This window comes from Lissotriton helveticus, chromosome 8 (assembly GCF_964261635.1).
Source record: "Lissotriton helveticus chromosome 8, aLisHel1.1, whole genome shotgun sequence".
Lineage (NCBI taxonomy): Eukaryota > Metazoa > Chordata > Amphibia > Caudata > Salamandridae > Lissotriton > Lissotriton helveticus.
In genome coordinates, this window is record NC_136069.1 from 1,197,361,608 (window position 1) to 1,197,377,614 (window position 16,007).

The following is a 16,007-nucleotide window of genomic DNA, read 5'->3' on the forward strand; positions in this document are numbered from 1 at the left end:
TTGAAGGGCTGAGCAAAAGTCTCAGTTGTAAACGTTTAACATAAATAAACATTATACAAAGAAGAATATCCCAAAAGTTAATGAACATTTTCACCCTCGATCTCTCATCAATACTGTTGCAAGGGCAGTATTATTAACTGTAATATGTATGTTATATTTTACACGGTGTTCCAATCCATGCATACAGAAACTCTGTAAATACAACTATTATCATCACTCAAGTTAATGTTCCTCATTTTATCAACAGTGTGAAAGGCTTAGGTTTCACTGCTGGATTCGAACTAGTAAAAAGTATGTTACGCTGACCTTGGCTGCAGAGGCATTAGCCCGCTGAGCTCCACTCAATCGTAGAGACGCTATACTTCCTTTTAATAATACCATTCTATCTGCTGATTGTGAACTACTGGTTTGGTGTACATTTGTGTGAGATGTGCTCACAGGAAGAAACATGAATGCACACACTACATGGATTAAACTAACAGCTACGGAAAGGAGAGCAGCCTAATGGGATTCTTGTGATGATATTTTCAAAGAAAACTTAAATGCACAAACCTTTCTGTAAAAAAAATGTCCAGCCAGATCAGAGTCCGAATATAAATGCAGTATCAGGAATTATGTCTGGTGAATAAATTGTCCATTGACGCAGTGAGGAGAGTTAAGACTTCCTCAAACGATCAAATGGCATGATCTGGGGCATATTTGTCCCTCCCTGGGTACTGGTAGCTTGGAATATCAGGTCTGACGATTGATTCCAAGGTAAGCAAGTTTAATATCTCCAAGTTGTTCCCTAAAAGAAGTTTCCCAAGGTGGCATGAGGGTGTGGATGAGTGCATGGTTGGGCATCTTAACCTGGGATAAAAACCGAACTTTATAGCCCCAGGCAAAGCAGGGTGAGTATTTATGTTATATATATATTTATTATCAAAGTCAAGCCGCTTTGACTGCATGCAGCAAAGTACCAGAGCACAACTCGAACCCTGCATTCCCACATGCACAGCCCAACCACTTCAAAGGCAATGCGGTGGGGATTCTATACTAGGGCTACAACTACATCCCAGCCATCTGTGGACCACTATTTCCTCACGGAAGATAGGCTGCTGCTTGGCACCCAAATGCAGAGGGTTAGACCGCTGCCATGCATATTCTGCTCTGAATATTGCATGTCAATTCGAGTACATGGAAGAAGCACAGTATACAAGCAAGTCGTAGCTCCACGCAGAGATAATGCGGCTTGAAGGCAGAGGACTGCATACGACGAAGGTACATTTCGCATCTGTACCTGTCTGACACATTCTGTGGTACTTTGGACTTGGTGAAAGTAACTCATTTGCCGCATTTTCAATTTGTGTTCTAAACTAGCTCATCTACTTTACTCCCAACCACTATTACTCAACAGATAGATTTTAAAGTATCCTAACTCATTTTCACACACCATGAATGGTTCAAGCAAGGCTTCATCCCCCATCTATCCGCAAATTATATTTTGCATGCAGGTCCTCGCGGATGTACACACGGTATTAATAAAACAAACATTGGTATAGCCAATAGGTCTCGCTTTTGGGACCTTATAAGGGATGTATGACGTTTCAACGCATGCTTTTACCACGCATGCCTTTACAACGCAGGTTTTACAACGCAAGTCATTACAACGACTTGCGTTGGGGGGCGCTGGATAGTGAATAGTTTAATTTACTATTCCAACTCCAGTCCCCGTGGATAGTAGGGAAGGTGTTGGATAGTAAATTAAACTATTCCCTATCCTAGAGCGCCCCCCAGCGCAATGCGTTGTAATACTTGCGTTGTAAAAGTTGCGTCGTAATGGTAGTGCATTGTAAAAGTTGCGTTGTAAAGGATGTTCCCCCCTTATAAGTGTTTAGTTATTCAGCACAATATCCTTGGTGCAACAACATCAACTGTTGCATGGCTAAACACTTATAAGGTCCCAAAGGCGAGACCTATTGGCTATGCCAATGCTTGTTTTAAGTTGTAGTGGGACAAACATACCTCAACAGTGTATAGAACAAAAGTATCTCTCCACCAACAACCTATCAGCTTGTAAGAAATAAAAGACTCTACACTTGTGTGTTGTTCATGTTTTATAATGGTTCGGTCTACATATTAAGAAATTCCCAGAAAATGTTTTGTGCTCACTTACCTGTTTTCTCATGTTTTTAAAATTTTAGGTGGAATTGCTGCATATAATGCTGGCCCTGGAAATGTCAGGAACCTAAACGTGGACAGCTACACCACTGGAAAAGATTATGCGAGCGATGTTGTTGCTCGAGCCCACTATTATAGTGGAAAAGGATATTAAAAACGTGGATCAATTTCATTTGCAAAATGTCAGAACATAAATCTGTTTCACGTGAAAAATTGTTAACAAATATGATTTTCAGAATTGGTTTTAAAAGCCAAAATTGTGATGCCAATCACCCCACATAATGTAATCTTTACAAATGAACACACTCAATAAATAAGTACCGTAATCTAACTTCATTACTCGTGTTGTGAACAAGAAAGAAAGAATGCTTTCTCTGTTTGTGTCTGGAGAGTCGAAAAGGTATTGTAAAAGGAATGCTAAAGGAAAAGTTAACATCCGGGGAAATGCAGGGAGGTATCGCTTGAAACTTAACCTCAGTGTTTCCTTCTCATAAGGCCTTTTGACCAGCACAGTCTGCTCCTAGGCGGAGATTCAGAAAAATCCATGGTCTTGCAGATGTTCCCTCCACCCAATTACTTGCAAGGGGAGAATTGCAAACTATTAGCAGCTGTTGAACTGCAGCAAAAAATACATTAAAAAAAAAATCAAAAATGATGCGAATCTACCTAGAAGTCACTGCTGGAATGGTTTCCTTGAGGTTTCTGAAAGTTTTGCATCATGTGTTCATCTTTCCTCGACTTATAACTCGTTCTTTGTGGCAGTCATGTTTACAGTAAGAAACTCTACGTACACAGCAAATGCAGTAAACATATTAAAATAATTTTAGGTCATTTTTGGTGATCCAGAAAGGGTGTGTGGAAACTGATGTGCATTGGCAAAATAGAGTAGGGTTCAACAGATACATACCATACAGAGGTGGTTCAGTGTATGGGGTTTACTCACTGGTGCAAGAAAAGCAACAAAAGAGATCAATAAAGAACAGCAAAAAGAAAACCCAGTTAAAATAATCAACTTGCTGGGGTGAATGGGATATAGGAGCCCAATGGAACAGATGTCCGGGGTGGAATCCTTGCTGCTGCATTGAGAATGAGAGCGCAAAGAGGTGTGGGAGGATGCACAATACTCAGGAAGGAGGGGGATAAGTAAGTATGCAAAGAAAGTTGAGTCAGTGGTAAGGTAGCAAAATCAATCGGAGTCTCCCTCCTCATTCTTGGGGGCAAAATGTGAATCCTGAATCATCTATCTTGGGCAGGGCCGGACTCGGAACCCAAAGCAGCCCTCGCGTTTTTGTGGGACCAGCCACCCACACAGGGTGTGGCGAAGGGTGCAAGTGTACAAGTGTGAAGCACTGCTGCTTTTGCTACTGTAATAAGTAACCAGTAACTAAAAAGCCCCCACTGCTGCAAAACCGCCCCTTACCCTTCCTGCCTCTGGAGAAAATGCCCAATGCCCGCTACGGCCAGTCCGGCCCCGACCTTCAGGCAGTCACACTACAACTGCTAGGTTCCAGAGGGCTTTTAAACCCATCGCTAGTTGCCGTCATGCCATGAGCAATGCCAGGTCTATGATTTTAATCGCTATTATCTTTGTCCGGGGTCTGAGAAAAATTCCCAGCAAGCAATAGATTGGCCTTTTCAGAATTGGCTATGGGAGTGCATTGTGTCATAGAGTCACAGTATGAGTGGCTCTCTGGGCAACATCAAACCATATGGAAAACATCTGCCCCCTCTCTGGAGCATCTGGGGCATGTCACGTGTAGCCCCGGGGAACATTGCATTGATTCTCTTCATGGTGAGGTAGGTCCTATGGAGGAAGTAACATTCCATAAGTTTGAGCCTGGTGTTTCTGGATATATGTGGAGTGGCGACTAAGATGCTGTCCCAGTCTTTGCCCGACTGGGCATGGGCAGCAGCACAGGACCAAACACTCAGCCCACCAACATAAAGCCCGTACCATTATGCCACAGCCAGGACATGGCACACTAGTCCTCTTGCCCATCTAATGGAGAGCAATGCATCTCGCTGTAGTTGTGCCCACAGGCGGGCACCTCCTCCCCTGTGCCTCTGTGCTGTGGTGTAGCGAAGCGAGACATGGGGACGGGGCCCTCCTCCTATGGTCTCCTGTTGAAGGAGACACATTCTGCAGGTTTACCCTGCAATCAGGCCTCCTACCCTGCGGTGCAAACAGAGGCACCATAGGGCGCCCACTGTCCCATAGTTAAGTGCCCCAGCAGTTTTAACCCTCTCAGCCTACACGTAAAATTCACACCTTCAGCCCTTTTCGAGTTGTAAAAGGAGTGCTTGTAGTGGGCTGTGAGGGAGGGGTTGTAGCTCAGGTGAGGTGTGTATAATGCAACTTCAGGAGCAGGGTCATCTATAGTGATGGAAACACCTCTGAATGTGCTAAGTTGTAGGCAAATTTGAAGGGCCTCACACATTCCCTTTCTTTCCCGGGCTCCAAAAATGCTAGAACCACCCCAGGGGTCAAGGATGTCCACAGTCCAGCGAGTCCCCAGCTCTCTTAAGTCAGTATTGGTCTGCTGCAATAATGCACTAGAGAATAATGGAATCGCCCTGGTTTTACCTGTCATCGTGCAGGTGATCTGAACGTCATGTGTGCCAGAGGTTCTTCAGAGCCAAGATTCCAGTCTAATGGAGCCATATGAAAAGAAATGGTGGGGGGGCACAAACTCATCAGTAAGGGCCTGGAGATCTTTGAGCGTGTCATTTTCAACAGATCCCCCAATGTGCTAATGATCAAACCTGACCAGTCCCACAACCCACTCCAATCTCCTAAAGGATGTATGGCAGTTAATGCCAACAGCAGGACTTTTTGAGTGTTTCCTCACTGAAGCACTTGGACTTAGGAGTGATTGGAAGTATCGAGTAGACCCCCCATTGCCCCCAGTATTGTGTTGCCTTCTCGTGGTATGGAGAAGCAAATGAAACAGGGCCTCGTATCTAGGGGTTTCTATGGTCTTGGCCCCATGTGTGCCCCCTGGAGTCTCCCTCCATAGCATTGTCCATGCAAGCTGGGGGCTAAGTAATAAAGCTCAAAGTCTGGGACTGCTAACCTGCCCTCGGTAGTGGTGAGTTTGAGCTAGGTCGATTAAACCCTATGTATTCCACCACCACCCAACGGGGTCAACAGCAACCCATCTATTTCTTGAAAGACAGCCTGAAGCACACATAAGGGGATCGCAGTGAAGAAATATAACAGGTGGGGAAGAACCATTATCTTCGCAAGCCACTGCCAAGACCCATACAGGACATGGCGATGTATAGAAAGTCTCAAAATATGAAGTCGAATTCTTACTCTATGTCGACTGCTAGTGGACTTTGGGTACTCCTGGTTTAAGGAGTGTAAAATATGAATAAGCTGTGTGATTTTAGGGACTGTGCTGCTTGTCAATTCGTGTGCATCAGCGTCAGGACCCAAGGCAGCTGTCGAGTGACTAGGATCTTGCTTAGTAACTTGTAGTCCACATTTAATATTGATGGTAACCTGTAGGAGGAGACCAGATCTTACTCATTGCCCTCGTTTAAGGAGTGGGACAAGCAGGGCATCACTTTCCCTCACGGATTTGTAGTTTGGTTAATTGGGTCACTAATTTGTCCAAGAAGGTCAATAACAATTCGACTAGTAACCCATCCGTCCCTGGCACTTTCCCCCTTGCCAGGGACTCAATAGCCTCCCTCACCTCTTGAACCCAGATATCTACCCCAAGCAGGCCAGCCATGTCTTTGTGCAGCATGTTAGTTTCAGCGACTATAACATAAGCATACAATTCTTGTGGGTCGAGCCCAGGATGGGCAGTGTAAAAGTAAGCTTAGTAGTCGCGGAAGGTGACAATCATGGCCGCTAGTGTGTGTACTTTTTGGCCAGTATGGTCTACCAGGGAGAGTATAGGTGTATGGTGTCCATTGGAATTAGCAAGCCATGCTAGTAGGCTCCAAGCTTTATCCTGTTCTCAGTGGGCCTTAGTTATGTCTAGAAAGTAGTCGTGGCCCTTAATTCTCTCATTTAATGCCAGCAAAGTCTGTCTCTCGAGCATAGCCCGCTGTCATGCAGCAGGGTCATGAGTGTCCCAGCCTGTCTATCTTGTAAATAAGATATTCTTACTGAATTATTTCATGCTGAAGCTCCGAACGTATTCAGATAGATGAGGCTATGCATTGGCATGAGTCACCACTTTGAGGGCCACCCAACCAGTCAGGAAAGAGGACGCAGTGCCCTCTATTCTTCGATAAGTAGTTCTGCAAAGTGGGCCCCAGAGTTTCCCAGAAGATTGGGTCCTCCAGGGCCTCCGTGCTTAGTTTTCTAGGGCCTCATTTATGAAAAGGGACGCATCGCTGCGTGAAAACAGCGATGCGTCACTTTTCACTGCGCCCTCCTTGCGACACCAAAGATGCATCATATTTGCGGTATGACGCATCATTGCGCAAGGAGTTACAGATACGTCAGTATTTCTGACGTATCTGTATGGTGCAAAAGTGACGCATTGCTGGAGTGTGTCACAAACGTGACGCAAATCCAGCAATGTATCCTTTCACATGGGGTAAACCCCATGTGAAAGGGCCTGCGTCAGTCTTACGCCTGCTGTGAGGCAGGCGTAAGAAATTTACGCATTTGTGTCCTAGAAGTGGCGCAGTGAAATCTTATAGATTGCACTGCGTCATTTCTATGACCCTTTCTTGCGTCAGAACGCCCCCCCGCATACATTATCACTGGCATAGGTATAATGTAGAGCAGGGGTTTACAAAGTGACGCATCTACCTAGATGCGTCACTTTGTAAATATGGTGCAACAAGGCACATATTTTACGCTGCTGGTGCGTCACAAAAAGTGACGCACCAGCGGCGTAAAAGTGACGCACAGCCTCATAAATGAGGCCCACAGTTTGGATCAGCAGTCTGGAGAGTCCTGGCAAAGGGTCAACAGAAAGTGGTTGTGAGAGAGTCATAGCAAGATATTCTGAGTGGGTTGCCCTATGTCACGGAACCTCATTGCATAGTAATGTGCCTAGGCTTACAAAAATGTAACATAACATAACACGTATATTTGTAAAGAAGACGTTCACCCAAGGGTATCTTGGTGCTGAATAACTGATGTTTATTGTTTCCCAACACAATGGTACTCATTTTTATCGACCTCAGAAGGTTGACAGGCTGAGTGGCCCTGCTGGAATTTTAACATGTGACCAGAACGCACAGGCCCCTACAGTGGATGCATTTGTCCACTAAGCCACCAGACATGGGTGTCATGTAAGCCAGAGTGATTTGAGTATTCCCAGAAAAGTGGGTTGTCCTCCCTTCATGTGTCAACAGGTGTCAACCAGACTCCACTCTTGCATCCAACCTCAGAAAATGTTTGCCATGCAGTGACTCAGAGAGGAGGACAGAGATGGGTGGGTTCTGTCCAGCCTCATGTCCACAATGTCATAGAAGTTTGACCAGAGGGTAGTGCAGAAGAGTGTAGATGTTTGTGGACCGTTTGGTCTATATTTGGGGCATAGAGATGTATCAATGCAACATTCTTCTCCTCTAATTTACCCCCTAGTACTATATATCTTCCCTCTGGATCGATCCTCTCCATCTGTGGGAGAAAGGGTACCCTTGGCAGTATCCAAATAAGCGCATCCAGGGGAGATAGACGAGAAAGTTGTGTAGTAGGTGAGACCCTGTCATTGTTGTTTGTAGTACAAGCTCCTCTAAGTTAGTTAGGACAGTTCTTGTAGAAAAGCAACCTGTACTTTGCTCCCTTTTATGTAGGCCTGCACTCTGCAACTTTTTAGGCCCCTCACATTCCAGGTAACGAGTTGGACTGTCGATCGGCACTAGTCGTGGTCCTGTCTCTTTGCATCCAGTCACGGGCTCTGGTTCCTGCCCAATGTCTTCGCCCCCTCAATGCAATACTTTAAGGAAACTCTCAGCAGGGACAAAGAAGAACCTTCAAGATCAAACCACAACTGACCCCTCCCAGGACGATTACATCAACGCATATTGTTCACACTGATCAAAGAATATACCATCTAGGTGCCCTCAGAGAGGAATGCCACCCTGCCACTCTCCCATGGCACCACAGTGGGTGAGAGTGAATCATAGCACCGTAGGACGAGCATCCTACTCAAACCAAAAGAAAACATGCGGTCCAATTGTCAATCACTTGGGCGCCAGGGCGCGTATAAAAATGAGTCCATACCTGGAAGAACAGAAGTGAAAATGGTGAAGTTACAGTCTTATAAGTCCATCAGCCCGGCCAGGGTTCCCCACAGGCAGGGGCGCAATAGCATCCAAGTCAGTGCTGCTTCCAGGGATGGAATCAGAGTTTGCTTTGGAGCCAGTCGTCTCCCTGGGACTGCCTTCGGGCGGTATAATTGTGGCTGCTGCCGCCACCACCTCATCACAGCCGACATGGGCCTGTTGTTGCATGGGCTGAGCCCCACTTCCTCGATGTGGGTGAGGTTTCCTGTGTTTACGGCATTCCGATGGGGCAGGGTCTGGGTGGCAGTGGCCATTCGAGTCATTGTCATTGAGCCATTGCCATGCCTTCTCAGGTATGAATAAGCAGATTAACTTCCCATCAAGGAGGACCACGACTTAGCCAGGAACAGCAGTGCATACGGGGAACTTCCATTTCCAGTAGACACTTTTTTTTCAATAAGGAAACTCACTGCTTCTGAACTGAGGCTGTAAAATAAGGGAAAATCTAGACTCAAGCATTTTACCCTTTGTAGGGACCATGGTTACATCGTGTCACGGCAGAAAGTCGCAGTCTCTGTAAGGCAAACGTTGTGACCCCCACTGGATGCAGGGGCACTCCAGGTGAGGGGAGGCACTCCAGCACTCTTTGGACTCGCTCCTGGGCATAGTATTTGGGCAAGCCCTCCAGGGCCACCATTACCTGCAGCCTGTCTGCTATGAATGAGATCGTGGATGATCCCTCGATCCTGCACAGGTAGGCCCACCACACTAATGTTGTAAACACCTGTGTTATTCCTGGCATCCTTGGAATGGTTTCCCTCCGACTTTTTTGCCTTCAGAATTTTTGTTTTTGCTGGCCTTAGGAGTCTGTGCAGTTTCGCACTGCTAACCAGTGCTAAAATGATTGCACTCTTCCCTAAAATATTTTTACAATGGTTCATCCCCAATTGGCATATTTAATGTACTTATAAGTACCTACTAAAGTGCAGTACATGTGCCCCAGGCGTGTAAATTAAATGCTACCAGTAGGCCTGCAGTACTGACTGTGCCACCCACGTAAGTAGCCCTTTAAACATGGCTCAGGCCTGCCATTGCAGAGCCTGTGTGTCAGTGCTTAATTTGTATACAAATAAGTGTTGGGGCCCTCTTCAGGAGGCCAACGCAGGTTGCACCAGACATTGCCAATGAACGTACTCAACTACTAACCATCACACTGCTACATGTGTGACAATTCAGAATGTTCGAGGCTGCCATAGCTTTAAGAATTGATTGGGTGGCAGGTATTAGTTGTTTTGAATGCATATTGAGTTAACAAGCAACTGTTTTTCTGCTTATCTTTAAATTACACAAACAGCTTCACCATGTGGCGCCTGTCATAAGTGCAGGTCCGACAATTAGGTGTCGGTGTCAGCAATTAATTGCTGGTGCTGAGCACCGGAAACAACGAGCTCAAATTAAGCACTGTTGTGTGTGCAGTTTTAATCTGCCAAGTCAACCTGATAACCTGAACCTTTTGCTGGGTCTAAGCCTTCCTTTTTAATACATACAAGTCACCCCTAGCATAGGCCCTAGTCAGCCCCTAGGGAAGAGTGCAGTGTATTTAAAAAGTCAGACATGTACTTTTAAGTTTAACATGTCCTGGTAGCGAAAAACTCCTAAATTTGTTATTTCCTACTGCAAGACCTTTCACTCCCGTAAGATCACATTGGAGGTGCCTTATTACCTTTTATAAGTGTCATTTCCAAATGGGAAAATATAACTGGGTCATGTTTGATGTCTCTGGAATTCTAATTTAAAATACTAACTTATGGTGAAGTCGTATTTTAAATTACAATACCTCAATAACACATGACTGGGTGTAGTTGGCACTGGGGCTTTGTATATTCTTACTAGAGAGCCACACGCAATGAAAACTTAGGTGTGACTGGATGAGCCATTACTGGAAGAATGGGAGGGAGTAGCTGGGCCCAGCCCCACTTACACCAGAATAGGCTCTGTCCTGTCACATACAAAGGTCTGCATGCCTACCGTAGTTAGTCTGTAGCCAGGATGGGGAAGATACAGCATCTGTGCACTTCAAAAGCATGCCTCTAGAAGCTTCCCGCCACTTCAAAGACAAAACTCTGTATAAAAGAAGGACCTCCAGTAAGCGCCACAGAGCTGCGTTGCAGAGAGGTGTAAAAAGGGGTACGGCCTGGACCACCTCACCTGACCTCAGGCCCTGTCCCCTCCCTTCCCCACTGTGTAAACACGCCCTGTGGCCATTTTAAGTTGGGAGATTAAGTCCCCTTGAATCCTGAGAGTCCCTATGGTCAAACTTGCCCACTAGGTACCTCCAGTAAGCGCCGTTGCAGAGAGGTGTAAAAAGGGGCACGGCCTGGACCACTTCTTTGCAATGCAGAGCAGTGGCACTTACTGGAAGCACCTGATAGGCTAGTTGTCCCCCAGGGGCCCTCAGGATTGAAGGGGAATTTTTTCCCCAACTTAAAAAACACCACAGGGTGTGTTTGAACATTTTAGGTTATGTTATGTTAAAAAGTATTTGTGAAGCGCATCGTTCTCCGGATAGGTTTCTTGGCGCTAGAGGGGACGGGCTCCTGATGAATCAGTGGTCAGGTTAAGGTAGGCTTGTTGGAAGAGCCAGGTTTTTAGTTGCTGTGTAAACTGGGAAAAGGTGCCGGTAGTGCGTATTGAAAGGGGAATAGAGTTCCAGAATTCGCGGGCAAGTGTCGAGAAACGAAGGCCTCCGTGTTTTATGCGCCTGGACCTGGGAATGGTCAATAGGGATTGGCCAGCGGATCGAAGAGTGCGGAGGGGAGTATATTTCTTGAGCCTGTTGTAAATGAACTTTGGGCGGGCATCAGACAGCGCCTTATATGTAATACAGTCAAGCTTAAAGGCACCACGCTGGCTCACAGGGAGCCAATGCAATTTCTTCAAAGAGGGTTTTACATGCTGGTGGGTAGGAAGGTGCAAAATTAATCTGGCCGCCTGGTTTTGAATGAGTTGCAGGCGCTGTGTTTGATATGCCGGGATGCCCACATAAAGAGAGTGTCACCTCAGGCCCCATCCCCTCCCTTCACCACTGTGTAAACACGCCCTGTGGCCGTTTTAGGTTGGGAGATTAATTAATCTTCAATCCTGAGGGTCCCTGGGGGGCAACTAGCCCACCAGGTACCCCCAGTATGCGCCAGAGAGCTGCGTTGCAGAGAGGTGTTCAGAGGCCTTCCACCTTTTACAAGATGGCTGCGCTGTAGGAGCTCTTGGTGAGAGCTCCGGGGTTCGGGATAACATAAGCAGTTGAAATCCCTGAATAAACCCTGCCGTCCACCCTCCGGCCACACAACTAACATCGGAACATCCTGGAGCTAAAAGAAGTTAATTTCGGCTTACCCTGAGAGGATTGACTCCAGTCCAGCGCGACTTCTCCTCGCCAGACTCGCTGTTCGGATGATTGAGGCGTGCACCGAGCCTATCCCATCGTAGGCATCAGAGGGCACTCGAGGACATGGCCTGGTGATTCTCCAGATCCGTTCTTGCACCGGGGATCGCCACGTCGGAGGCATCGGATGACGCGGGACACCGGTTGTTAGCTTGCCGCTTTGCCCCAGGCTGCTCGGTGCCCCCCATGGAGGCACTGCCACTGCCCCACGATATCCTCTGCGCTGCCCTGGCCCCCAGGAACTTTGGGTGAGATACTGAGCCCGACCGATCGGAGCCCGAGTACAAACCGGAGTGATATGCCACGTCGCCAAGCAGCGGAGCGAGGAAACAAAGATCCCCGACCAGCGCAGCTACGCTGCATTGAGCCGAGGTGAGGGACGGGAGCGGAGGCGGGGCGGCGCTGGACTTGAGGCACGTTTAAAGGAATGGATGGACCCTGCGCTCCCTAGCGAAAGCTGTGTCTGAATACAGAAACGAGTAATAAAGCCCGGAAAGTAAAATGAAGGGGAAACTACGAAGCGGCGCGCCTGACCTTAAAATGACGGCCGCATAGGACAATTCTATTTGCAAAAAGGGAAGGTAGCTCTTGATGCCTATTATGACCAACTGTTCATAAAATGCTTCAGAAATAGTACTCCAAAAATGGCGGCATGATAGAGGAGCAATTGAAAGAGGACTGATGAATCAATAAACATGGAGAAAGGAGCCAAATCTAGGACTTAAACAGACTATGACAAGGGAAAGAGGACAAATATAAATTGTAGAAAGAGAGAAAGACATCAGCCTAAAGAAAGATAACGAAAACGGCAGACATCTTGGAAAGTCCACTCAAACATCATAAGAAAATAGTAATTATTATATAATCACTTGTATTGGAGAGGGTATTTACCAGAGGAATCTTGAAAAAAACTACCTGGAAGAGGAATCTAAAATCAGATTCTACTATTTAATTACTTATACTAAAGAGAATATTATTATTATTATACTACCAGGTATAATTATAATTATTATTCAGTAATTTATGCTAAGAGAATACTCATACCACCAGGAAAAAGACAACTAATTTTTAGTACGCTAACACACATCACAAAATGGAGGACAACTACCTGGAACGAATAAGTAGGAACGCCTATATCATAAAATACCCTACCTATCTCTCTAAAAATGCAGCTCAAAAATTTAAGCATAACCTCATGAGGAAAAACCCTGACACATTGATCTCTGACACTTCCTTTTGCATGGATAAAGGAATCATCATGAAAGATATGATATTCTTCACCAGAAGAAGGGCGAAATGGCGCAAGGCCTTTACAAACATGCTATATATTAAATCCACAACCAACATCCCGCATGGCACAAAATTTATGACCAGAGCATCACCTAACCTTAGAGCGGACATTTGCATAACTATCTTCAAGAATGGAATAGTGTTGATCCAAGCCTCTAACGAAGAACTGGAAAAATTCGACAACATCTTCTCATCCTTAAAAAGAAATGTGGAGAACACAAACCCACTACTACACCAGATTCATATAGAAGACAACCTTGTCCCACCTAACAACCCCACTATAAGTAGCACAACAATTAGAGACCACCAGGAACCGGATCAAGTTACGCAAATAAGAGACACTAGGCTGTTACAACTCCAGAATCCGTCAACAGACGACCTAGTCTCATCCGACACTAACCGTATAAGTGTTACCCCAACCAGAGACCGACAGGAACCTGAACAAGTTACGCAAATAAGAGATACTAGGCCTTTACAACTCCAGAATACGCCAACAGACAACCTAGTCTCATCCGACACCAACCCTATAAGTATTACCCCAACCAGAGACCGACAGGAACCTGAACAAAACAACACTCCATCTAGAGACCCACAGGAACAAGTCACTCAACCAGGAGCCATATGCGGAACAGAAAATACGTTAGTCAGGAATGAAGCAGAGAGAACGCGAAACACAAATAATAACAACAACAGCAGTGGTTCTCCAAGCTTTGATAGAGCGGCTAACTCCACAATCAATGACAGAGGTGAAAATCGACCAAAGGAAAGTATCAAGAAGTCAATGATACATGGCTCAGAACGGAAATTCGGGAACAAAAAATGTGAAGATCGAAATCATGAGAAAAATCTTCGAGATCCAAACACAAATCAGCAACCTATCACAGGAAATACAAAACACCCTGAAAGGGATAGAAAAACTATGTGATATCACAGAAAATACTCACAATGTAGTAGAACACATCAGAGAGCTAGTAAACACAAGCACAGATATAAACAATAAGAGATCAATGCCATTGTCAAACAGACAAAACAGACCGGATAGGAATTAAAATTATTTAACTGAAGAAGACATACTATCACTACTCCGGGAATATGAAACATCAGACCTCATGAAGGCACAGGAAATCAAAAGTGTACCGATAGGCGCCTACAGAACATCCACGAGGAATGAGAGGAAACTAAATCTCAACAACTTACAACAAATCCAACTAACCACTGATCCGTTAAACATGATCACAACCAGAACGGAGAAATATTTAAAATGTCTACTGCTCAACTGTCGATCTGCAGCGAAGCATGCTTCTGACATAGCTGACATCATCATCAATCAGGAAATAGACATAACAATCCTTACCGAAACATGGTTATCTGAATCATCGTCCCCAGTCTTGGACCTTCTGGTGCCACCGCACTATAACATAATGAGACTGGACAGATAGAAAAAGACAGGGGGCGGTATTGCCTGTATCCACAGATCGAACTTAAAAGTTGGCCAATTTCAATCCGACCCCCTCGAATCATGCGAATACCTAGGGCTCAATATAAGATCGCCAAACAAACAGATTTGCAACTTACATGCCCTATATCACCCACCAGGAAACAATTTGAACTTCATTGACCAACTGATGGAGATCATCACTGCTAACGCCAACACCGACATTAATAAGATATTTTTAGGTGATTTCAATCTACACTGGAACAACAACAACGACAAACAGGTCAACGCCTTTAAAGACTTTTTAATTGAACTAAAACTATCCCAAGCATGTCTTCAACCAACACACTCGAAAGGAGCAACATTGGACTGGATCATCTTGAAGAATAATGACATCTCAAACCTCTCCATAGAACCTTGCGACTGGTCAGATCACCACGCCATAACCTTCCTAATACCATCACGGGAGAAGATAAAAACCATTCAAACTAACAAAATGAAAAGATGGATCCGAGATACCAGAGACTCAAATATGGATCTTCTAATTGAAAGCTGCAAGAGAGACTTAAACCCACCTGCCAACATGAATAATGTGAATGATCTAACGAACCATTACACTACCTCAGTAACGGAAATAGTCAATGCCACCATACCACTCAAATTGAAAAGAGTTACGGAAAAGATTAAAAACCCATGCTTTAATGGAATATTGAATGAAGAAAGGCGTAATTTGAGACGGGCAGAAAGAAAATGGAGACAACACCCATCTTCCCCTGAACTGAAATCACTCACAAAAATCAGAAATGAATATAACAAGAAGATCATCCACTCAAAAAAGGAATTTATCAGAACATAATTGGATAACGCCAAAAACAGACCACGGAAATTGTTTGAAATCATAAAACAACAATCCAACAAGATGGCAAAATCTGTCCAAGAGGTCACTAAAACGCAAATAAGTTGCGAAGAATTCTCTACCTTTTTCACTAACAAAGCCAATAAGCTGGAAGAAGAACTTAGGATCGCTGCAGATAACATTGACGACAATACACCACCATCACAATCTGCCCCCGAATTATGCGGACAAGACGACTAAAAACAAAGCACACTGGGAAACTTTCGAATTATTGGACCAGAATGAGATTGCTAAAACGCTAGTGATCACGAAACCCAACAACCATTATAACGACCCACTACCACCAAAATGCCTAAAAGAAATCAGCCATACTTTGATTCCAATATGGACTGAAATTATAAACGCCTCACTCTCCCAGGGGGTCCTCCCAGAAAGCTTGAAGACAGGACAAGTAGTACCGATCATCAAAAAACCCACAGTGGACCCAGCAGATCCAAATAACTATCGACAAGTGACCAACATCCCTTTTCTTGCCAAACTGATAGAGAAATGTGTGCAGAATCAGCTGAGCAGGCATATCGACAACTTCTCATTGTTAGATGACTGTCAATCGGGATTCA

At 45.1% G+C, this 16,007-nt stretch overlaps 1 protein-coding gene across 2 annotated transcripts in view; it reads left to right on the top strand.

The window, feature by feature from the left end:
* The window catches only part of LOC144771924 (lysozyme g-like), a 33,649-nt gene extending 31,158 nt beyond the window's left edge, over positions 1-2,491 (top strand). For both annotated transcript variants that reach the window (XM_078656161.1, XM_078656159.1), the window contains exon 6: positions 2,184-2,491. In XM_078656161.1, the coding sequence (XP_078512287.1) occupies positions 2,184-2,314 (131 nt within the window). In that variant the 3' untranslated portion in view covers positions 2,315-2,491. The remainder of the gene's footprint in view (positions 1-2,183) is intronic.
* The last annotated feature ends 13,516 nt before the right edge of the window (positions 2,492-16,007 follow it).